Raw genomic sequence first — 22,105 nt, 5'->3', positions numbered from 1 at the left:
AATGTCAGACAAAACAGCAAACTGGGAAGAGGAAAAGGATGTTTGTGGGCATAGATGTTTTTGCTGTGATAGTTTGGGAGAGAGAAAAAACTAAGGCAAAAAAAAGAAACAGCGAGCAGGATTAAAACTGACTGTGTCTGGGCAACAGGATTGAATGCGAGGAAGGGCCAAGGGCTCCTTTAGCTGTGTCTTTTAGCACTGTTTCACTTTTTAAATTCGTACGTATATTTCTTTAATTTAAAAAATATTTTAGGGCTTTCCTGGTGGCGCAGTGGTTAAGAACCCGCATGCCAATGCAGGGGACACAGGTTCAAGCCCTGGTCTGGGAAGATCCCACATGCCGCAGAGCAACTAAGCCTGTGAGCCACAACTACTGAGCCTGTGCTCTAGAGCCTGAGAGCCACAACTACTGAGTCTGCGTGCCACAACTACTGAAGCCCATGCGCCTAGAGCCCGCGCTCCGCAACAAGAGCAGCCACTGCAATGAGAAGCCCATGCACTGAAAGGAAGAGCAGCCCCTGCTCGACGCAACTAAAGAAAGCCGCGTGCAGCAACGAAGACCCAACACAGCCAAAAATAAATAAAATTTTTAAAAATATATATATATATTTTAAAAAATATATCATATACAGGCTAAATCACAATACAGTACAGACATACCTTGGAGATATTGTGAGTTTGGTTCCAGACTATCACAATAAAATGAATATGGCAATAAAGCAAATCTCATGAATTTTTTGGTTTCCCAGTGCATATAAAACTTATGTTTATACTACACTGTATTCTATTAAGTGTGCAATAGCATTATGTCTAAAAAACCAATGTACATACCTTAATTTAAAAATACCTCATTGCTTTTAAATAAAAGAAAAAATTATTTAATTATTAAAAAAAAAAAATACCTCATTGCTAAAAAACACGAACCAGCATCTGAGCCTTCAGTGAGTCATGATATTTCTTCTGGTGGAGGGTTTGAAATGCTGTGAGAACTACCAAAATGTGACACATTCACACAAAATGAGCAAATGGTGCCCACAGACTTGCTGGACGCAGCGTTGCCACACTTCAGTTTGTAAAAAACGCAGTACCTGCACAGTGTGATAAAGCAAAGCAAGGTAGAATAAAGTATGCCTGTAATTGAGGTTCAGGGGTGTTAAGGAACTTTCTTAAGATGATGGCCAGGAAACAGCATGGCCAAGACCTACTGTATCTTCTACTGGACCTGACTGACTCCATTATGGCTGCAGTTTTTCACGTTTCCTTATACCCATCCCTTTTGGTAAGGCCTGCCCACACCAGTTTTAGCTATGGTCATGTAATGTGCTTTTGCCAAAGGGACAGTAACAAATGACACAAGCAGAAGTCTGAAAATCCACTTGCACATTTCTACTTTCTCTCTTAAAGCCCTGTCATTGCCATGAGAACATGCCCCGGCCAGCCAACTGGAGGGACATGAGAGATGCATGCAGGACAGCCAAGCTGCCCCAGGAGTGGCCATGTTAGAACAGCCAGCCCTTAGCCAGCACTCCAGCTGACCATGGATGCATGGCATAAGACATGTCACCACGGTACAGAAAGGATTGTCTCTGAGTCTTAAGTTAAACAATGAGAAGGCAAGTGCTAACCAAACTACTCAATTTTTTTACAAAGAAATAAAACACTTTCATTCCCAATATTTGTAATGTGTTAAATTACAGCATCCTAAATAAGTATTTGTTCTACTTTTTTTCCTTTCCCTCTACACTTACAACAGACTGTAAAAGAGCTTTCAACACTTTAACCAAATTTTTTGAGTCGTGGAAAAGTTGGAATTTTCCAATTGATTATTAAGATCGATTTGCATGGTTTCAGCTTGCATGGTAATTTTTGTGGTCTCACATTACCACGAAAAGTAAGGACAACCTGTGTCTTATGTAGGGATGCTTGTGCCCTCACTAGGTTCACAGGAACAGTGATCACATGTCACACACAGTATCAGGGAAACGTGGGGGGTCTTCACCTCCAGTGTTACTAGAGGCACAGACATGTGTTACTAAAAGATTTATGGATAATCTATAAAGACATGAACCCTCAGAGTATTGACAAGTGCCTTCAGATAATTTCCACAACTAAAGTGCAGACTGAAAATAATAAAAATGAAAGCCCAAACAAGCACAAGTAAATGACAGAGAATGCCGCTTCTGATTAGAGCTCTGTGTCAGCCACATTCTGAGGTATAAGCAACGATCAGAGCCATCAAGAAGACAGCAAAAAATGTGAGGTGATTAGGCTGAGTATACGAAATATCAATTTACACCCACTGTGATTAACAGTGAACTTGCTCTAAAGTACATATGGTGCCTTCAGTTACTAGCAGCTGATAATATGAGACCATAACTGTGAGCTCAACATTTAGTTACCAAATGCTCAGAACAGGAAAACAAACTTTACAATTTTTTTCAGCGATGTTTAGCAGCACATAATACTCAATACACTATCAACCGTCCATAAATGTAATGATTCATGTTTAGTAAACTATGAAAGGCCACACACCAATTGTTTTCCCTGTCCTGATGAAAGTATACAAAGTAATATGAAAAGAAGATGGTAACAAACCAAAATATATTTACAGAAAGAAAAGTGCCATTGGAAGGTGCAGAGAAAACATGCTGAAGATGAGAAGAAATGAGTCATTGGACAAACTACCTAGTTTTTGCAGAAGTTTGCTTTGCAGTGCATTAAATATAGATGTCTCTGTCACATCTCAGCTTATGGTATTTGCTAGATTTTGTTTCAGTAATGAAGAACTACTTTTTTTGTGAGCCAGTAAAGGAAAAATAGAAATAACTGATTTAATAAACATAATGTGTAATGGCAAACTCTGTAAATGTGACCACCAGTGCCATGCCTGCTTTGACTAGAGTACTGGGGAAAAGAATGGATTCCACGAGAAGCCTCCAGAAAGAGCACTGCACCTGAACATCTTCCCCTTCACTATTTATGTACCAACAAGACTTCTCACTAACGGACTGAAGCCAGAAGTGCTACAGTATGTCATTGCTGTGGTTAATTTTATAAAAATAAATCCTGGAAATACGGGCAACCTTTAAAATACCTTGCAGTGAGATAGGTAACAGCTATGAATATATTTTATACTTGCTGGCCATTTCATGGAAGGGTTATCAATCTTAAAGATGAGTTTCGTTTTTTTTTTAAGTTCCAAATTTTCCAACATTTTCTGTGATGACAAGTGCCTGTCAGTACTATGCTATCTAACAATAATCTTTGAAAAATACACTCAATCCATTCCTTTCAGGTGAAAGTGACACCTCAACAATGAATAACTGCTTTTCAAAAGAAATTCAGGTTCTGGAGGGACCATTATGAAAATGGGTATCTGGAACTGTTTCCACTTCTATGTGACTTTTATTGCTAAAAAATATGTATGTGTCTTACCTTAAATAATCTTTCACATCTGAATGCCTATAAAACTCAGGATCAAAATTTTTAAATCTGTTTTTCAGTACTGTACAATGGATTTTCACATTTGCTGAATGTTTTTTTAAATATATGAATAATTTGCAATAATACCTTATTGATATCTGGGAATATGAAGATCCAATAACCAAAAGACCAGAGACACCTTTGTACACTAGTGGTTGGGATTAAAAAATGAGTGTCATGATCCATAAGTGAGCCCACGATGTAACTTTCTGTTGGGATGTCATGGAATGTAGTTTTCAGTTATATCAACCACTTAAGCAAGTATTAAAATAAACTGAATTTAGATCCAGACCTTCAAACATTGTTTCAAAAACTGTTAAATCCAGATTTTGAAAAATAATGGCTTATTCAAATCACACTGCTTTCACTAAAAATTTTACCCAAAATTTTAGTATTTTAGTAAAGGCAAAAATATTTTTGGTACCCTTAAAATAACATTTAAATTACTTTTAAACTTGAGTTTAACATTTTTTAACTCATCTTTTAAATTCTTCCACCTTTGTGTGTATTTTAGAATGTGCATACTATACTACTATAGTGATGGATGTACATAATTTAAAAGTAAATGTAGGGCTTCCCTCGTGGCACAGTGGTTGAGTGTCCATGGGTTCGTGCCCCGGTCCGGGAAGATCCCACATGCCGCGGAGCGGCTAGGCCCGTGAGCCATGGCCGCTGAGCCTGCGCGTCCAGAGCCTGTGCTCCACAACGGGAGAGGCCACAACAGTGAGAGGCCCGCGTACCACAAAAAAATAAAAAAAGTGTCGGCAAAGAAAACACACTTTCGGCCTCTAGTCTGTGACTTCTATGTTACCCAGAAGATCAGATGAGATAGTGAATTTTAACATTGAGTCCACCTCTAATAAACTCAGGGGGTAGGCAGTAGCTGTTACCTATCAGATTAAGCTCCTAGAAGGATCATGATGAAAGAGGCTTGGGGACATGTGCAGTGCCAAGAGGACAGATCTAGGTGGAGTGTTAGAAGAAAAGATGGGGGAAGGCAAAGAAACTGAGAGAGAAGGGAAATGGAAAAGGAACTCCACCATCTGTTCCACTTAGAGTGAGTCTAACTCTAAGTGAAACAAAAATTCTTAAGTCTTTGTTCCAGGCATCCGTACTACTAAGATGATTTATTCAAAGTGTCTGTCCTCAAGTAGAGCTCCAAATCTAGTGAGGGAGACAATTATTCAATGTGTTGAACTTGAGAATCAAGGCACAGACAAATGATAATGGGAATCCATTTGTGCTAGGGGAGGAGAGGAAATTGGGAATGTACTTCATAAAAGAGATGCTATGCTTGGAGTTGAAGGATGACTCAAGTCTACCACTCAGAAAAGGTAAGAAGGATATTTCAGGCGAAAGTATTTGCCCCGGTGGCAAGAAGTCTATCTACAGAGGCTGCGGGTAGGGGTGAGGGAGGGGAGGGGAGAGATGAGTCTGGAAGGGGCAGGTTGTAGCCAGATTGTGAAGGGCCTTTGTAGGCTCTGTTACAGTGTGTTCGTGCTACAGCCTAGAGTGGATGCAGCCAGATGACCAGATTTATACTTTCAAAAGATCACTGGCTGCACTGTGGCATCTGGAAGGAAGGAGGGAGCCTGGAGACAGGAAGCCAATTTGGCAACTGCTACAGTGGTCCAGATGAGCTCATGATGGCCCGCCCTTGAGCACAGGGAGTAGAACAGAGGTGGAAGCAGATATGAAAGACTTTGCAGAGGCTCTTTCTCTTTGGAGGCACTGGGCATGGAGAAGGCAGAAATGAGGACTGAGTCCTCTTTCTAAGATCCTCTTCTTCTTCTACCTTATGGTTCTCTCTCTCTCTCTCTCTCTCTCTCTCTCTCTATATATATATATATGTATGTATGTATGTATATACATATGTATATATGTATGTATAAGTATATATGATACATGATATATGATATATACATATATAACAAATGTATCACATATCATATATATTATATATCATATAATAGTATTTGTATATATGAATTTTTACTGAGGCTAAATGTTTTTAAAAGGAGAGGGGAGGCAAATGAAAAAGTATCGTATCACAGGACGATCTTGGAAAACCACTACTTAACAAAGGAAACAGAAGCATATATGAAAAAGTCACAGCGCCCCTAAGTTCCTTACTCACTACTCCATTCCCTCTTGTTTCTCTGGATGACCTTGTTTTATTCTCGTCTATGTGAAATGCCACATATTTTTCAACACTCAGCTTATGTTTCATCTCTAAATGAAGCCTTCCTTGACTGCCACCCACTCTGCTACATCCCTTTCCTTCGGCACAATTCATTCTTCTCTCAACTGAGTTCTCACAATGTTTTGTTCACACTTCCATGCAACCTTATGCAACATTCCAGTATGACGTGTAATTAGCTGCGTGTCTGTTTTTCCAACTAACCGCAAGCATTGAATCTTGCGGTTTTAGGTTTCCTGTGCCCGGCACAGGGCTTGGTACCCAGGCAAGTGCTCAGCCAACGTGTGTTGAGTGGATAAATCCTGTACAAGGGGAACAAGCAGTAAACGGTAAAATAGAAAGTTTTTTTGTGATGCTGTTACTCGGTAAGATAGTTTGTGACAGGACCTAGTGGGGAAAAGACTTGACATTCGTAAAATTTTGACATGACCTGCAGTGCATATTAGAATTCTGGGATTTGGTACTAAGAAAAAAAGTCAGTGGCAGATTTGAGGAGATCTCTAAGTTTTTTCCCTAAAATCTCCTTGCCTTTTCCCTAAGGGCATAAATAGAAGCCTTGGGTGTAGAGCACCAGGAAACCCACTGGCCATGTGTGAGGAAAGGCTCCTCCTATGTAATTAGATGTTAAAAAAAAGAAAATTTCTTTTCCACAGGCACAGGATTTCGGCTGAAGTTCAGCCACATACCTATTTTAAGCTGAATTTGGGTATAGCCCTAATAATTACAGTTACTCTTTAGAAAAAGAGCCCAAGAGGTTTACCTGGAGATTTTTTCCAGATGTAAGCAGGTATGTGAGAAGTGCAGTAATGAAGATATAAACCGGATGAGGCCATTTTGTGCCCCATAGTCTTCTCTCCAATCGTACCAATGCTGGGAGATGTTCCCCAGCAATCAAAGGATGATGCAACGCAGCCATCTAACAAACACCAGATGCCTGACTCGCCTTACAAGCTGTAGTGTTAAAGAGAAGGGGGGCGAAACACCAAGTTTGAATGCCTTTGCAGTTATCAATCTGTCATGAATTGCAATCAAACAAACAAACCTCTTGATTCCGTCACTTCTTGGGATAGGTCCATCATATGCCCTGCAGACCTGCTCTGGGTGTGGTTAGAGCCCTCTGGAATCTGTCCCCCTCCTTCAGTCTCCAACTGCAGAGTCTCACTGACTTAGTGACATCGGTAAGGACATCCCATCTCCACCCCCCTGCTCCAGGCTCTACACCTTTCTAGATGAGAGATTAACTAGATCAGCAATGTCAGAAATGAAAGAGTTTGATCAAATGCATCTTTAGTGTCACCTCTATTCTTCCTTTTTTCCATATGGATCCAGAAAGTGGCTTATTTTTTTCTGTGGTAGTTAGACATTATTTGGAGTATTAAGAGAAAAAAAAGAAATTCTCCATCAGTGAAGTGTAAAAAAATTAAGGTGTACAATGCTATTTACCCCTCTCTGAGATAAAGCAGTCACGCAGCAGAATATATTTTGGAAGGGCAAATTACAATTAATTTGAAATAAATAAGAAATGATATAACCACATTTTCCCCCTCATGTAACTAACACCTGCCTTATTGCACTGAACACTACCCGCATGGCCAGGGTCTACAGCAGAGGCAGTTCAGTGCTGAGTAGGGAGCACAGCCTTAGAAGCCTTGAACCAACTTGGATTTCAATTTGAGCTTCACTATGTACTAGCTCTGTAACTTACCTTAACTGCCCTGAGCATCAGCTCCACCATCTGTAAAATGGGGATAAGACTACCTACCTCATACTAGAGATAACGGATCAAGTGCCTAACTTACAGAGGTTGCTCAATATACAGTATCATTAAGGTAAAAAGAAGCCCCATGGTGAGATCAAAGGCCTTGGGAATAAAGCTTCAGGCAACCTTGTCTTAACTCTTAGGACTCTTTCCTGTGCTAACGTATACAACCTCTCTGTAGTTTATACCCTGACAATTGGCTCTTCTTTTTCTAATGCAAGTGCTTGACATAAGCTTCAATTGCCAAGGCATCCACTGCACTGGAAGGAAGTCTATCTCGAACAAACACAGTGCAGCCAAAAGACAAGATAAGGAGTCAGGACACATGCACCTCCTCGACCCCCATCAGGAAGATGCTTTGTTTTAGGGATCTTGGGTGATTTAGATAACTGGCCACTTGGGCCACTTTTTCTTTTTCTCTTTTCCCACGCTTTAAATTCCAGCTCTTATGTTTTAAACTCACCAATAAAGAGTGAGCCCATGAAGCCCCAGGGTTCCACCCTCAACCCCAATAAAAGAACCCCAGGCCCATGCTCACTCTCTCTCTCTATCTGAAACCCCCCTGTGTGTCCTGGGGTGTGCCTGGTATGCTCCAGGGCTTGTCAGTAATACACTGTTTTTCTTCCAAGTGTCTGGGAGGTTATTGCTGAGGGCGTCTTGCAACCATAATAAGAACCACAAGGGTCTGGCCAGTGGTAACGTTGGTTCGGAAAAGGGAGATGTCTGTGGGAAGCTCACTGGGGCCCAGGTGAGTGGCTCCAGGCGTTTCCAGCCAATAGCATTACTCTCTTACTATCAACAGTCTGAGACTGGCACACAACAATTGTCATAGTGGGCAGGACTGCATGATTGCCCTTGTTAATTAACCAAGGGAAATGCCCTTTACCTGCAACTTGCTTACTAACCACCTAGCTCAGGTGAGTAACACCATCTGGGAAAGGACCACCACTTGGTGGGGGTCTGTCGTGCTGCCATGTGCTTTTGCATATTACCTCTGTCAAGTGTTGCCTGTGGTATCCAACCCCAAAGATCACGGCTGCCATAATAATCCAACAACCTGCCCAGACTAGCGTCATCAAGGCCATAAGGTCCGACAAGATGACTAGACTAGTAATTATAAAGGCCTTAATTGACTATTAATGTCCATAAGTGTTCTCCATGCCTCAAGGCCAAGAGGGCTAAGGAGGGTGGATCACAAGACTATTGTCACGGACCAAGGAGACGCTCTGGGCTAAAGGCTTGAGGAAAGGATTTCATTAAGTAAGGAGGACAGGAGATCTCTACCTGCAACCACTGAGTCAGTGGGTTGTTCCCAGACTGTTCTAACCAGAAGACAAATAGTCTTGCAAGTGGAAACTAGTGGCACCACCAGAGGGAAAATACAAGAGGCCTGTGGTCTCTGTGCCACTGCTTTATTCACTGCTGTAATTCTTCGTCTCCTGGCCCAGTGGGATATCACGGTCCTTGGCACCACGTTGCTAAAAAATTAATGGACAAATGCAAATGTTCTGAATATCTAGAGCCAGTACCTCCTGAGAACCCTGAGGAGGTACACCAGCTCCTTGATAAATGCAAAAACCCCATGGAAGCCTCCTGAGTGTTGCCCAGTGCTGGGGCACACAAACGTGCCAAGGCTCTGGTATTACACTCCAGAGGCCTAGAAGCTTTTCCCACAGACCCTGTGCATGTTGCACTAGTGGATACAGATCCCCATCCTGGAGACATCCATTGGAACACCCTGGAGGAGAGCAGCCACCTACTAGAGGGCTAGCAGGAATGTCATCCATCAGTATTTCCAGTAACAACATGTAAGATTAAGGTGGTGGGAGAAAATCAAAGTGGAAGCTGGGATCAGAAACTCTACCTGACTGAAATTCAAACCTTTCTTTATGCAGCTAATTGGCTATTGCGGGTTTCTTATTTGTTTGCCATGGGCTCTGAATTGTTTGTTACTCATAGCTGTCAAAATGCATCAGCTGGCCAGTATCTCTAAAGACCCTAAAATCTGTAACTATATTAAAGATCCATCCAGGCTATGTGCTCGTTTCCTCCAAAATACCACATATCCTGAGCCCCTTGTGTCCTGACCTCCAGCCCCCTGCACCCTGACCTCTTAGCTCCCTCCGGCTCTTCTGCGCTTTCGTGATTTTCAAGGTGGGCTTGTCTTTCCCCTGTGCACTCCCCCACTCCCTTCCCCAACAGTGCAAGGTCAAAAGGCTCTTCTATCTGCAGCACCTCTTAGGAAAAGTATGCAAGGCCCAGCCGACCTGCGTGAGGTGCTGCCTGCTTGCTCAAACAAAGCCAAACAGCGCTGGGGCGTGGCACAGCCCTGTCACCTCCCGTCCCCTCAACCCTAGTAGGAGGGAGGATAGAAGCTGACTGTGGGATCCAGAGCCGGCGAGGGCCACTCGGGCATAAACAGACATCGAAGCTGTGTTTGTCCCCCTGGGGCTCTGGGGAACCCTGACTTCCACCCGGAGAGGGGTTCGGCTCGGCAAGGTGTCTTTCGAGCAACGATTTCTTTATGCGAGTGAAGGCACCTGAGTTCCAGTACTGGGTTAAAAGCGTCCTCCAGACCCGGCCAGAAGCCATGTCACAAAGGTCTGCCTTCTGCCAGTCCAGAGGGGCTCTCGGCATTCGAACGTTCTCTAAGGAGACCAGCGGTGCAACTGCCTGGGACTCTGGTTCTGACCCAGTTCACAGGCGGCTCGGTTATCCTCGCAACTAGCGTTTCTGCTGGGTCTGCGCCTCAGTTCCCCCACCAGCCAGCTGCTTATGGACAGGGACACGCACTCACCCCCGATGCCCCCTAGCTTCACTCACAGCAAGGGCTGCCTGCTGTGCTTCCTGCTCTGTGACCAGCTTCTGGCTGTGGCCACCGTCGGACGTCACCGTGAAGAGCAGGCCAGGGGCATGTCCTCACCTTTCAACGTGTCCCAGTTCCCACGAGGATGAGCGGACACTCTTCAACGCGGCACTTTCGGGGACAGACTGAGAAGAGTGGAAAACCGTTATCACCTCACACCATTCAGAATGGCCATCATTAAAAAGTCTACAAACAATAAATGCTGGAGAGGGTGTGGAGGAAAGGGAACCTTCCTGCGCTGTTGGGGGGAATGTCAACTGATACAGCCACCATGGAGAACAGTATGGAGGTTCCTTAAAAACCTAAAAATAGGGCTTCCCTAGTGGCGCAGTGGTTGAGAGTCCGCCTGCCGATGCAGGGGACACGGGTTCGTGCCCCGGTCCGGGAGGATCCCACATGCCGCGGAGCGGCTGGTCCCGTGAGCCATGGCCCCTGAGCCTGCGCGTCCGGAGCCTGTGCTCCGCAACGGGAGAGGCCACAACAGTGAGAGGCCCACGTACCGCAAAAAAAAAAAAAAGAGGGAGGAGATATGGGGATATATGTATACGTATAGCTGATTCACTTTGTTATACAGCATAAGCTAACCCACCATTGCAGAGCAATTATACTCCAATAAAGATGTTGAAAAAAAAAAAAGAGGTACCCAAAGCACCTGTGCTACAGCAGCAGAACGGGCTGTGGAGCCGCTGGGCCGGGGCAGCCGAGGTCGGAAGAAGGGCGTCCCGGAAATCTCCGCGGAAAGCAGGGAGGCCTTCACTCTAGCTCATCACACGCGGCGGCCACCACACCGTGTCACAGTGAAACCGGAGACGCGCGCGCTGCCACCTTGTAGCGCGTGACTTTTCTAAGGAGGCCGGAACTAGATGGGCACCCGCTGATGGCGTCAGCTCCCGGCTCCTTTTCAGATAAACGTACCTGCAGGAGCTATCGCGAGGCTCCAGAGCTCAGTCAGGCGCGCACTCGCAAAGGCCGCGCGAGTTTGCAAAGAGCTCTGGAGCTTCCGCGCTCCTTCCCAGGGCGCCTTGCAAGACCGGGGGAGGAGGTCCAGCTAGAAGCCACGCCGCACGAGGGGTCTGTGCTGCCTGCGGAAAAGCTGACAGGTCTAGCGAGGCCTCTAGGGAGGAGAAAGAGAGAAATGGGAAGGCAAAGGCCCTAGAGCCGATGATGTCTGTATCAAGGTCTGTCCTCTCCTCACTTGGATATTTATTGCCTGGTGCTGGGCCCATCCTCCCATCAGTGATCATTGCTGAGGCTCACGGTTAATAGAAAACGTTAAGATGCTGTGCAAAACTGGCATGGGCCGATGTGTTTATCATTTTCATGACCATAGTGACCCAAATGAGCCCCTCTTTGCTTCCAACCCTGAGGAGGTCCCACTTGACCTTGAGTCCAGAGAATTATATTCACAGAGGACTCTCCCTAATTACAGGACAGCTTTACTACATTTTATTGGAACTGCCATAACCATCCAAAAGGCACTAAAACTCCTAGGATAAAATTTACATTCTTTGTCTCTTGAAGATATATATCTTACCATGTCTTTGAAATGTAAACACCTCAGGAGGTGACTAAAACTCTTGCCCACAAACTCCTGAGACTGAAGCAAAGTGGACAAGATTTGGGACAAGTAGAAGGAGGCCTTTTAAAATACAAAATGCTATAAAAACTCTCTTGCCCAAAGTCTAGTCCACAGCCTCCTTAAGCTTACTTGTCAAGGACAAATATAAATCTTAAAAGTCTTCTCCACAAATGTTAGTATAAAGCTTTAGCCACTGCAGCAGGTAACCTTAAATTGTTCTATCTGCCAATTTGTATTCAACTATTATTTATAAACTAGTGAGTTTTATATCGTGCCTGATTCATGGCTAAAATCTTGGAACAGAAGTTATAGTGTCTCGTATCTGCCTGCATGTTTATGTATGTCTATGGATGTATATTTATGTGATTTTTTTTCTTTCTACCTGCAGATGACGTTGCCAAAATTACTTTGTAAAAGAGCTCTGCTTAATTGGCTTAAAAATAAGCACTATGAATTGAGTATTCCTAAAACTCAGAAATATAGAGACTAACCCAAATGTTTTTCAAGTTCACATGATCTGGAATAATCTTTGATAAATCTAATTTATGTTTGGTTTAATTAAAATAGGTATTTCTTTAGAGTTGTCAGCATTAAATATAATTCAGATAAACAACTTTTATTCTACCTGGGTTTACTTGTCAAATAAATTCATGTTGACACAAAATTTGTCAGCAAGAAAAGTAGCTTGGCATGATGGCTGACTTTGGCTACTGTCTAATGAAAGCTCCTTGATAGTCTAAACATCATTGTTGGGAGAAAATAATTTAGATATATGTAATTGGAATAAGAGTGTAGGTCAACTTTTTAGCAATAATTATGTGTTATGGGATTTCTACTTAAAAATAGTTTCCCAAAGGAACTTCTCTGGTGGCACGGTGGTTAAGAATCCACCTGTCAATACAGGGGACATGGGTTCGAGCCCCGGTCTGGGATGATCCCACGTGCCGTGGAGCAACTGCTGAGCCCGCATGCCACAACTACTGAAGCCCGCGCACCTAGGGCCCATGCTCAGCAGCAAGAGAAGCCACGGCAATGAGAAGCCCGCGCACCGCAACGAAGAGTAGCACCCGCTCGCTGCAACTAGAGAAACCCCATGTGGCAACAAAGACCCAACGCAGCCAAAAATTAATTAATTAATTAATTTAAAAAAATACTTTAAAAAGAAAATAGTTTCCCAAATCTCTTTGATAACTTGAAACTTCAGAATTTTGCTAAGTTTAATGATGGGAATTCACTGAACGTCTAGATCATTTCCAAATAATAGAAAATACTGAAACATTAATTGCTAAACAAGTCTAAGTTTATTTACTCTTGACCTCTTATTACAGAGGAACCAAAGATATTTGGGTCTGTTAGTAAACTTGGCTTCTGCCACATTGAAAAATTGTGCTATGAGGTAATGTGTGTTACTAGAAATTATGAAATGCATTCATAAGTTTACCAATGTAAAGAACGCTGGTGTAACAGTCAGTTCACAATTGCTTCCTTCTTAGTTTTAGCTAGAAATTAAAGTTTCTAAGGGTTAAGAATTCTAATTAACATATGTAATTAAAGCTGCTAGAAATAATGAGAGATACAGCCCTGTATGCAAGGAAAGTAGGATGTGTTTTTGGCAAGAAAAGGTGTGAAGTATGGAGATATATTTTTTAAGGAAAAAGAAAGTAAATTTGTCTTAAAAGTAAAACTGTTTATTTTAGAATGAGAAAGAGGAAAACAAAGGAAAAAATGGTATAGAAAGTTGGGAAAAAAGAAAGAGAGAGAGAATTTTACTTTGTGTAGTCAAGATGGCTAAAATGGAACGAATTTATTTTAAGGGTTTTAAAAAATAAGCTTTGGTATCAATAGTGCACTTATGTAAAACTAAAACATTTTTCTTTCATCTGCTAAAAGTAGAAAGCTTTCTTGAACTATTACACTTAATAAGATATTGTGAAATGTTTTTCTTTACCTTTTAAGTAATCTGGCTAGAAAGCAAAGATTTTGTGTTTTATGAAAAATTTCCTGTCTTCATGTTATCTTAATCAGGTCTTCGATTACTTAAGAAAACTGAATCTTCTCAATATTAAAAGAACTTAGTTTTGCTCACAACTATGTAACCTGCTGTAACTGTAATATTGTCTTTAATATTTTTTGTCCTTTTGGTTAAGTAGATAATTAAGTATTGTCTCATAATGACTGTGATCCTGTTTAGTCAAGTGTCCACAACCTTTTGATATTTTTGACAAACTTCCCAAAATCAAATTTTAAGTGACTTTTTTTGACCTGGAAGTAACTTCGGGATTTTACAGAGGACCCCTGGAACATCTCAAAAGATTTATTCTCTCTCCTTATAAAAAGTGAGACATTATAATGATTGGGCTTATTTGATATGTTAAATTACATGGGAAGCATTGTCAAATAGGAGACAATGCTAAACCATCTTTATGGATATCCTTGTATAGATATATTATATGAAATTCCTAAAAATGTGATAGGTAATGGTATCAGTAATAATTCCAGTTATCATCTTAAAATGTTGTTTGTTACAGAAATAATCAGGTTTCCTTGACAACTGTATTATAATGAACTCTCAGATCTTTAACAAAGGGCATGTCAATAAGGATCTGTTTTCCTTGTAACAGGACACAATTGGAACCATTGATTATATTACCAAGGCTTTGACTAGAATGTCATATTTGAAAGAGAAATGCATAGACTCACATATGACCAGACAGCTTTAAGGAATGAAGGTTGACTTTATGGAGCCAATAAAGCCCCTTGGAAAAATTGGCCTGGTACCTTGTTTACATGGCTCCCAGTAGGGGCTACCAGGTGAGTAACGAAGGTTACTTCCTGGCAGGTACAGGAACTTCAGAATATTTGGGGGAAACTCAAGAGGAGAGGAATTCATCCAAATCTCTAGATACTGCAGGCAAAGTTGACGGCAAGTTTTGAACTTTGTTTCCTAGCCTAGAGAGGATTTTAAAAGTTCAGTCTCAGATTTCTTATATATGATTCTAACAAAACAAACTTAAAAGAGCCTATATGGTCAATCACTATTCTTGCTGTACTTATGTAAATAATCAGGCCAAGTTTATTGAAACTAGACTGAATTTGCAAACAAATTAGTCTTACTATGGTTATCTTTGATAGAAATGGAGATGATTGTAGAGAGAAAAATTATGTTTCAATAGAAACATAATACACACTTGTGGATATTAGATTCTAGTTCTGTTAATTGTCTTTCAGGTTTTTTCTTTCTACCTATAAACTGGACTGGATAATGAATTCTTCTTGTTTCTTCGAATATCTGGCTGTAACTCTCCAAACTAATGTTTCCAGTTTTTCTCCACCCTACTGACTTGGAATCATTGAGAACTAAAATTGGCTGTTTAGCTTGCATGGCTCCTTTACCCAGAGCCATACAAGCTAAAGTGGGACAACTTTATATCAACTTCAGAGAAGTCACCTCACTCATGTGTGGACAGTCTTCATGTCTATTGTTATGTGGGACACTCAAAAAACCACCAGAGACATTCAAACTGCAAGACAGGAAGATCTATCAGATTGCCACTGTCTCCCCTCACATCCTCTGAAGATGCTTCGAGCTCACCATCTGGAAGTCTTCTTGACTAACTGCTTTCAGAACTCAGTAACTGGGATTATAATCTGCTCCAATCATTAACTTTTGTGTTTTTTGTTTGTTTGTTTGTTTCCATAGAAATGCCTCCTGATCCAAATACCTGCACCACATGGGCCTCACTTGGGGAACCCACCTGCCTCACTGCTTTCTGAAATAAGACACAGCCCTTTAACTGGGCTGACCTATTCTCAGGACTCAGAGACTGGTTCAATGAGATATGGAGCAATCTGCCAACTCAGGACAGGTTCAAACCTATTTACACCAGATGGCCCAAGTTGTTTAAATATTCCACGTTCTTACTAAATCTTTGAACAGATTCCCAGGGTCCCTGAAATCACTGACCTATTTTCATGGCTGGGCCTTTCAAGTTTAGGACAATGTGTGGCTACAGGATTTCAGACTGCTGCCTATATAATTGTTATATTTTTTGCTACTATAATCCTATTTACACGTGCAATTTCTGTTTACAACATGCCCTATACCTGACTTTTAGCATATCAGCTATCTAGGCCATTAGTGTCCTCATCACTGGCTATGATGCCTTGGCATCACAGGGTGGATTGTAATATAAGCCCTGACAGTTGGCTTTTATTTTGTGATGCAAATGCCTCATTTAAGCTTCCATTGCCAAGGCATCCACTTCAAAGAGGGCTGTCTTGAATAAACACATTGCCAGTCACTCACGTGACTGAAGAGCCAGGACACAGGCACTCTCCCTCCCCACCCCTACCCCCATGAGGCTTCTTTGCTTTAGAGATCCTGGTTGATTTAGATAACTGGCCGGCCACTTGGGCCACTTGTTTTTTCTTTCTTCTTCCAGCTTTGAATTCCAGCTCTTATGTTTTAAAGGTGCCAATAAAGAGTGAGCCCATGAAGCCCTCGGGTTCTACCCTCAACCCCAATAAAGGCAGAACCCCAGGCCCATGCTCACTCTCTCTCTACCTACAGCCCCACTGTGTGTCCTGGGGTGTGCCTGATATGCTCCAGGGCTTGTAAGTAATACACTTTTTAAAGTTTCCAGGTGATTATTGCTGACGGCGTCTTGCAACCATAATAATAACCACAAGGGTCTGGCCAGTGGTAACGTTGGTTTGGAAAAGGGAGATGTCTGTGGGAAGCACACCAGGGCCCAGGTAAGTGGCTCCAGGCATTTCCAGCCAATAACATTACCACTGATAGGCTGAGACCTGCACAAAACACTCTTACTTTGCTTTCTAGTTGTTTCTACACCTTTCTAGTCCCTTAACTTGTCAGTACAGTGCTGAGGTTAAGTACTTAAAAATTACTAATTGGCTTGTCCTGCTCTTTATTCCTGAAAATCTGTTGGGGTCCTGCCCAGTCCAGATGATAAGGGTGAGTGTATGTTTGCTGGGAGACACTGCAGGGAGGGGAATTGAAAACCTTGAAATAAGAATGAGGTTCTCCGGCATCCATAATCTGACAATATAGTGTGATTCTGTAACCAACCTAAAAGTTGGCAAAAATCTCAGGTAGGCCTGAGGATCTGATTTGGTTCCTAAATCTCCGGTCACTATGGCCTTATCCTATCTTGGTTCCATAAAAGCCCCTTACTGGCATGACAGATTTATAGAGCTGCTTGGTTTAGAACCTATAATCATCTTTGGCCAATCCCTTTCCAGGTTGGTCCAGGACAAGGCTAGCCTCTGGGAGATATTGGATGGGAAGAGTTCTTTCTAGACTCTTCTTTTATGGCATGTGGCATTTTTTCAGGTCCTACATCAAAATGGTTAAATTTTTATCAGTTATGTAATACGCAATAAACACTGGTAAGAAGTCAGTACAGGATGCTTGTAAGCCTGTCCCAAGGCTTTTTTTAATACTAGCATCTTCTAGAAGTCATTTCATTGTTACGATCTGGGTAACGATGGCAGTTTTCTGACAAAAAAGAGTCATGATTTGGATACATGGCACCTTTGTAAAAATCTCCTAATAGGTTAAAAAAAATTGATGATGATGCATAAGGAAATGAAAGAAATGGGAAAGGTCATTATGTAAATGTATGCAGTGAGATGTTCTCTAGTTCTTGGAATTGCTGGGATGAACCCTGCCTTGGACATCCTGCAGTTCTAGAAAGGTATGGCGAGCACCACGGGGCAGCCCAAGGTCAACCCATAAATGCAAACAGGAGCTAAGGTGGTACTGCTTGATGAGAACCAGTTAGTCTTCTAGAACAAGGCAAATGGGCAATGAAGGACAGGAATAGCTGAAAGGCATGAAGCTTTGGGAAAACGGACCCACTTCTACAGAAGGACAACCAGTGATGACAAAATAAACCATTTTGGAGGGTCAGATAGAAATGCTTTTAGAATTAATGCTAACTGAAATTTTCTCACGGGAAGTTCCAAGACAGTGGTTCTCAAAGTTGAACAAACACCAGAATCACAAAGAGGGCTGCTAAAACATAAATCGATAAGGCCCTACCCCAGAATTTCTGATGCATTAAGTTTAAGAAAACTTATATTTGTAGCAAGTTTGCAGGTGATGCTGATGCCGCCGTCTGGGGACCACACTTTGAGAAGCACTGTTCTAAGGTACACTACATGAAATTGCTGGCCTGTGAATTTTAGGATCCCAGGAATATGACTTAAAGAAGTGGCTGAAAAACAAAAGTCCTCATCACCTCATTTCTCCTCCCAAAGTAAACAAATCAACAAAATGAACCAAAAAATTAAACTAAAAAATTTCAATAACAAATAATACTATACCGAAACTCTTCTGTTAGAGATATTTAAAGGTGAATCATCTGTGAGCAATGGCGAACCCATAACGTGTTTCCCTAGAGACGAGTCCTTGACAACAGTATGTCTCCTGTCAAATTATTTAACAGAAGCCTAGGCATCAGCATGGTATCATTCCTGCATTTTCACCTATAGCGTTATCATGATGCAACTTGCCAAAGTCCATGTCTTAAGCACAAAAACATACACAAGCTGCTGAAGATTCTGCTGAGATGAGGTGAAAGTAGAGTAATTCCGTAAATGTTTCCCTTCCCTCCAACCTTTCATATCCCAGGAGGCCTCTCCTGGGGCCTGGGGTATGGGGAGTCGGACTAGACCCACTGTCAGAGCTCCAGCTTATAAAGTCCACACCAGATAAAAGGCCCTCTGTACAAACTACAGACACGTCAGCTGGGTAAGGAGGTAAACAGAGCAGCCTATGGCAAACTCCAGTGGATGGTCTCTGCATCTGTGCTAAAAATAAGAGAAGTCTTTAGGAGTCAGAGAGGAAAACATTTTTATAAAGAGATTTTATTACATAATTTCTGTATACAATAGACATAGGAAAAGGGTTTATAGTGAAAATTCCATGTCATTTTTCAAAAGTTTTGAATTGCTTGGAGAAAAATTCTTACAAAGCTATCTAAGGCAAAAGTAGTATTTGACCTTTAGAACAAATGCTAATCCCTTTCATCATATTTAAAGCAAGGCATTTTCAATTCAATTAACATGGAGAGGCTTTCAAATTGCTATGTCATTTACATTAAGAGTTTAAATTCATCTATAAAGTGAAAAGTTTAAACACATAGAAATGTTCTCTAATACAATACGTACTGTTGCTTTCTTCAGATCCATTCCACGTGAGTGTATGGACGTACTTTTTTACACACCAGCAGAGAAACCTGCGTCTCCTAACGGCACCGTGAGGGCTGGAGTGCAGAGAGGGAAAGTCCCATGCGTTTCCCATGTTAAATGGCATAACTCCCACAGATCACATACACCTCGCCATATTGACTCAGTTCATTGCACTCCATATCCTGCAAAAATAAATCTAGTGCTTGACAGCTGACATTATTGCTCACTTACGTTTTAGTAATATATTTCTTTAACATAAGACAGAAATATACTGAAATTCGATACCACTTAAACTCAAAAGCAATCTGAAATTCAACCACATGATGCATACACCCACTTGCTTTCTGCCATGGATGTTGCATTTTTCTTAAAGTTGATGCTGGAAAATGTGGTAGAAGAAAAACTGGCTTTCCTTGAACGAAGACTAAGCATTAGAAGAGGAGCTTTTTGAGGGGAATGTTAAGCCCCACAATAAAACTGGAGGAACAGTGAGAATCCAGAGTCTCTGGGGAGAGGGAGAAGCCCCCGTTTATCTTCCTTGTCTACCCCAACACTGTAGCTCGTGTCCAGCAGACCCCACAGCAGGCCACCGCCTAGAGCAGGAGCCACGTGAGCCCCCAGAGGATGGACCGCACCCTGGGACAGGAATGTCCTGGGAGACCACTTCTTTAGGGGTCCTTGGGCCGCTGGGAAATGTTGGGACTCCTTTGGTGAGGTCGGGAAAGACTTCTAGGATAGTCTGGACACCGAGGCTGCAAGGGTCTTAAATTCAACGTCTCACCTCTAGAGGGGAGTGAAACTTGCGAATTCCAGAGTGACCCCAGGGCCTGAGGTGACACATCTGGGAGCCGAGGGAAGAAGAGCATAGTGCCTCTGGAATCTCAAAGTTGTGGCCCACATGACAATGACGAGCCTCACCAGGAGGTGTTTTGAGAGACACAGAAGGATGTGGACGTGACGACGCTGACATCGATTGATCACAACTTTTCATTTTAGTTTCTCATTATTTCTTTAAGATTGTCAGGTGTTCCTCTTTCTTATTTTGGTCTTGGTGCTTATAAGGAAAGATGTCAGTATTCACAAGCTATCGAAGATTTACAAAAAAATTATTTTTTAAAAATTACACTTCAGGATTAGCATTCAAGGCTACAAACACAATATATATCAGTCGTAAACCATACTCTCACGCCTGGTGGCCGCAATACCCATCTATATCACCACTGCTCAGAGCTGTAGAAACCTTACGGTGCACGATCCCACCGTATGGATGGTGGGACGTCCATCCCACCAGACTAAATGTTATACGGCAACTGAGCGGAGCTTCTTAGAGTAAAACCAGCCATACTGTTACAGAGAAAAATTTCTGGCTCTTGGCCCAACTGTTTCCATACCAATCAGCTAAGTCACCCTCCTCTCTGCTTCTTTCCATTTCAAATGCCTGGGCTTCGGCCTTTGAGGCAATTAGAACCAGATCAGTTTAATTTTACAACACTGATCTTCATTGTATAGCAATATAGTAATTTTCCCCTGAGAGTGTCAATTATTTTGCAAATATTCTAAGTCGTGTTTATACATAAAGAATAGGCATGGAGAGGCTAGACAGCTTGTCCCTCGTCACACAGCAGATTAGTGTCAAGGGTGGGATGTGAGCTCCTGGCTGTTTCTATTTTAAGCCCCAATGTCCTTCCAGAGGTCACCTTGCCCTGTGCACAGGTCCCCCGCCCTCCCCTCTGGGCTCCGTTCCTTACTTGCTCTTCAGAGCACTGGACATCTAGTACCCAGGCTTCCTCCTCAACCTTCTCTGCTCTCTCTTACTTCTGCTGCCTTGATGAAGTGTGCTGTCCCCAGTATTTTACTTTACGCAGTGAATTCACCAAAATGCCCTTCCAGCCACAGCTGGTATGAGGTGTGGAGGGACATACTTACAGAAGGCAATGGCAGGTGCTCTTCTTTGTGAATTTTGGACAAAACAGGGATCAACATTTTACGGTTATCTTACATTCCAATGTTTTCGACAAAAAATAAAAATAAAATAAAGGCCTAACCATGAGGTAATGTTTGCTTCTCTGCCACAACACTCAGTGTGCCCCCTCAGATCTGGCAACAATTTAACATAAGGAAAGACTTTAGACATTCACACCCTTTGCGGGAGAATAAAGGACCTCAGCCCAAACTTGCCGCAAAGCTGAGAAGTCTCACAAGACATCGCTCCACCCTTGTCTTAGGTGGATCTGCACACATGCCTCCAGGCCGTGTGTCTCGCAGGTCTCAACACCCTGCCCCACCGAGCCCTGGTCTCCGCACTGCAGAGGAGATCTTGATTTTCCTGTCTGAAGACCAAGCACCTTCTGCCTATTGAGCAAGGAGAAAAAAAAATCGAAAGAAGCTATGTAGGCGAAGAAAGTAATGCCGAAAGCTATGTAAGTGGCTCGTGAAGAAGTCTCACAAAGCTACCTCTGAGGTTCACTAAAGTTACAAACAGTTCCCGATCTAGTCAATAGCAAAATGCATTGATGGCCAGGGCCTCTGTTTAAGCAAAGGAAGAAAAATATCAATAGCATAAAACTGCTCTTCTATTTTTGAAAAAATATATCTGAGATAGACGCTCTCGAATTAGTTTTAATAAGCTGTGCATGAAGTACACTTGTTTCCATCAACTCCTCTACAGCTCTGTCTTGTCGCCCTGGGCCGGGCTGCCCCCTGCGCTGTCCCCGCTGGCGTCGCTGATCTCTGCAGGTGTGAAAGACAAGGACGCAGAGTTTATGCAGTATCTTTTGCCGGTTGGACGAGGTCCATCGTCAAAAATGTGCCCGAGGTGAGCACCGCACTGCAAGAGAAGGGCAAAATGTTAAGTCAACAGCATCTACAAAGCCGGCTTTGAGGGGAACAGCAGTTTAAATGGATGACCGGCCTAGAGAGAAATGATGGAAGCCATCATGGATGATTTCTAACCTGCCTGTCAATAGCTGCAAAGATGGTTTCTGGCAGGTTTTGCACCACATG

General features: G+C 42.4%; 1 protein-coding gene and 1 long non-coding RNA gene across 2 annotated transcripts in view; both read right to left on the bottom strand.

The window, feature by feature from the left end:
- LOC137202166 (uncharacterized) overlaps positions 1 to 10,439 on the bottom strand; it is a 97,700-nt gene extending 87,261 nt beyond the window's left edge. The window contains exons 1-2 of the long non-coding RNA XR_010932478.1: positions 10,366 to 10,439; positions 6,444 to 6,634 (exon numbers count right to left, since the gene is read on the bottom strand). This is a non-coding gene — a long non-coding RNA (uncharacterized lncRNA). The remainder of the gene's footprint in view (positions 1 to 6,443; positions 6,635 to 10,365) is intronic.
- Positions 10,440 to 18,758: 8,319 nt separating this feature from the next.
- Positions 18,759 to 22,105, bottom strand: part of MSRB3 (methionine sulfoxide reductase B3) — a 164,773-nt gene continuing 161,426 nt past the window's right edge. Inside the window, exon 6 of the mRNA XM_067697240.1 lies at positions 18,759 to 21,929. Within this exon, the coding sequence (XP_067553341.1) occupies positions 21,765 to 21,929 (165 nt within the window). The 3' untranslated portion in view covers positions 18,759 to 21,764. The remainder of the gene's footprint in view (positions 21,930 to 22,105) is intronic.

Source organism: Pseudorca crassidens, chromosome 11 (genome assembly GCF_039906515.1).
Source record: "Pseudorca crassidens isolate mPseCra1 chromosome 11, mPseCra1.hap1, whole genome shotgun sequence".
Classification (NCBI taxonomy): Eukaryota; Metazoa; Chordata; class Mammalia; order Artiodactyla; family Delphinidae; genus Pseudorca; species Pseudorca crassidens.
Note: the sequence above shows the minus strand (reverse complement) of the source record. Positions and strands in the feature narration are given on the sequence as shown.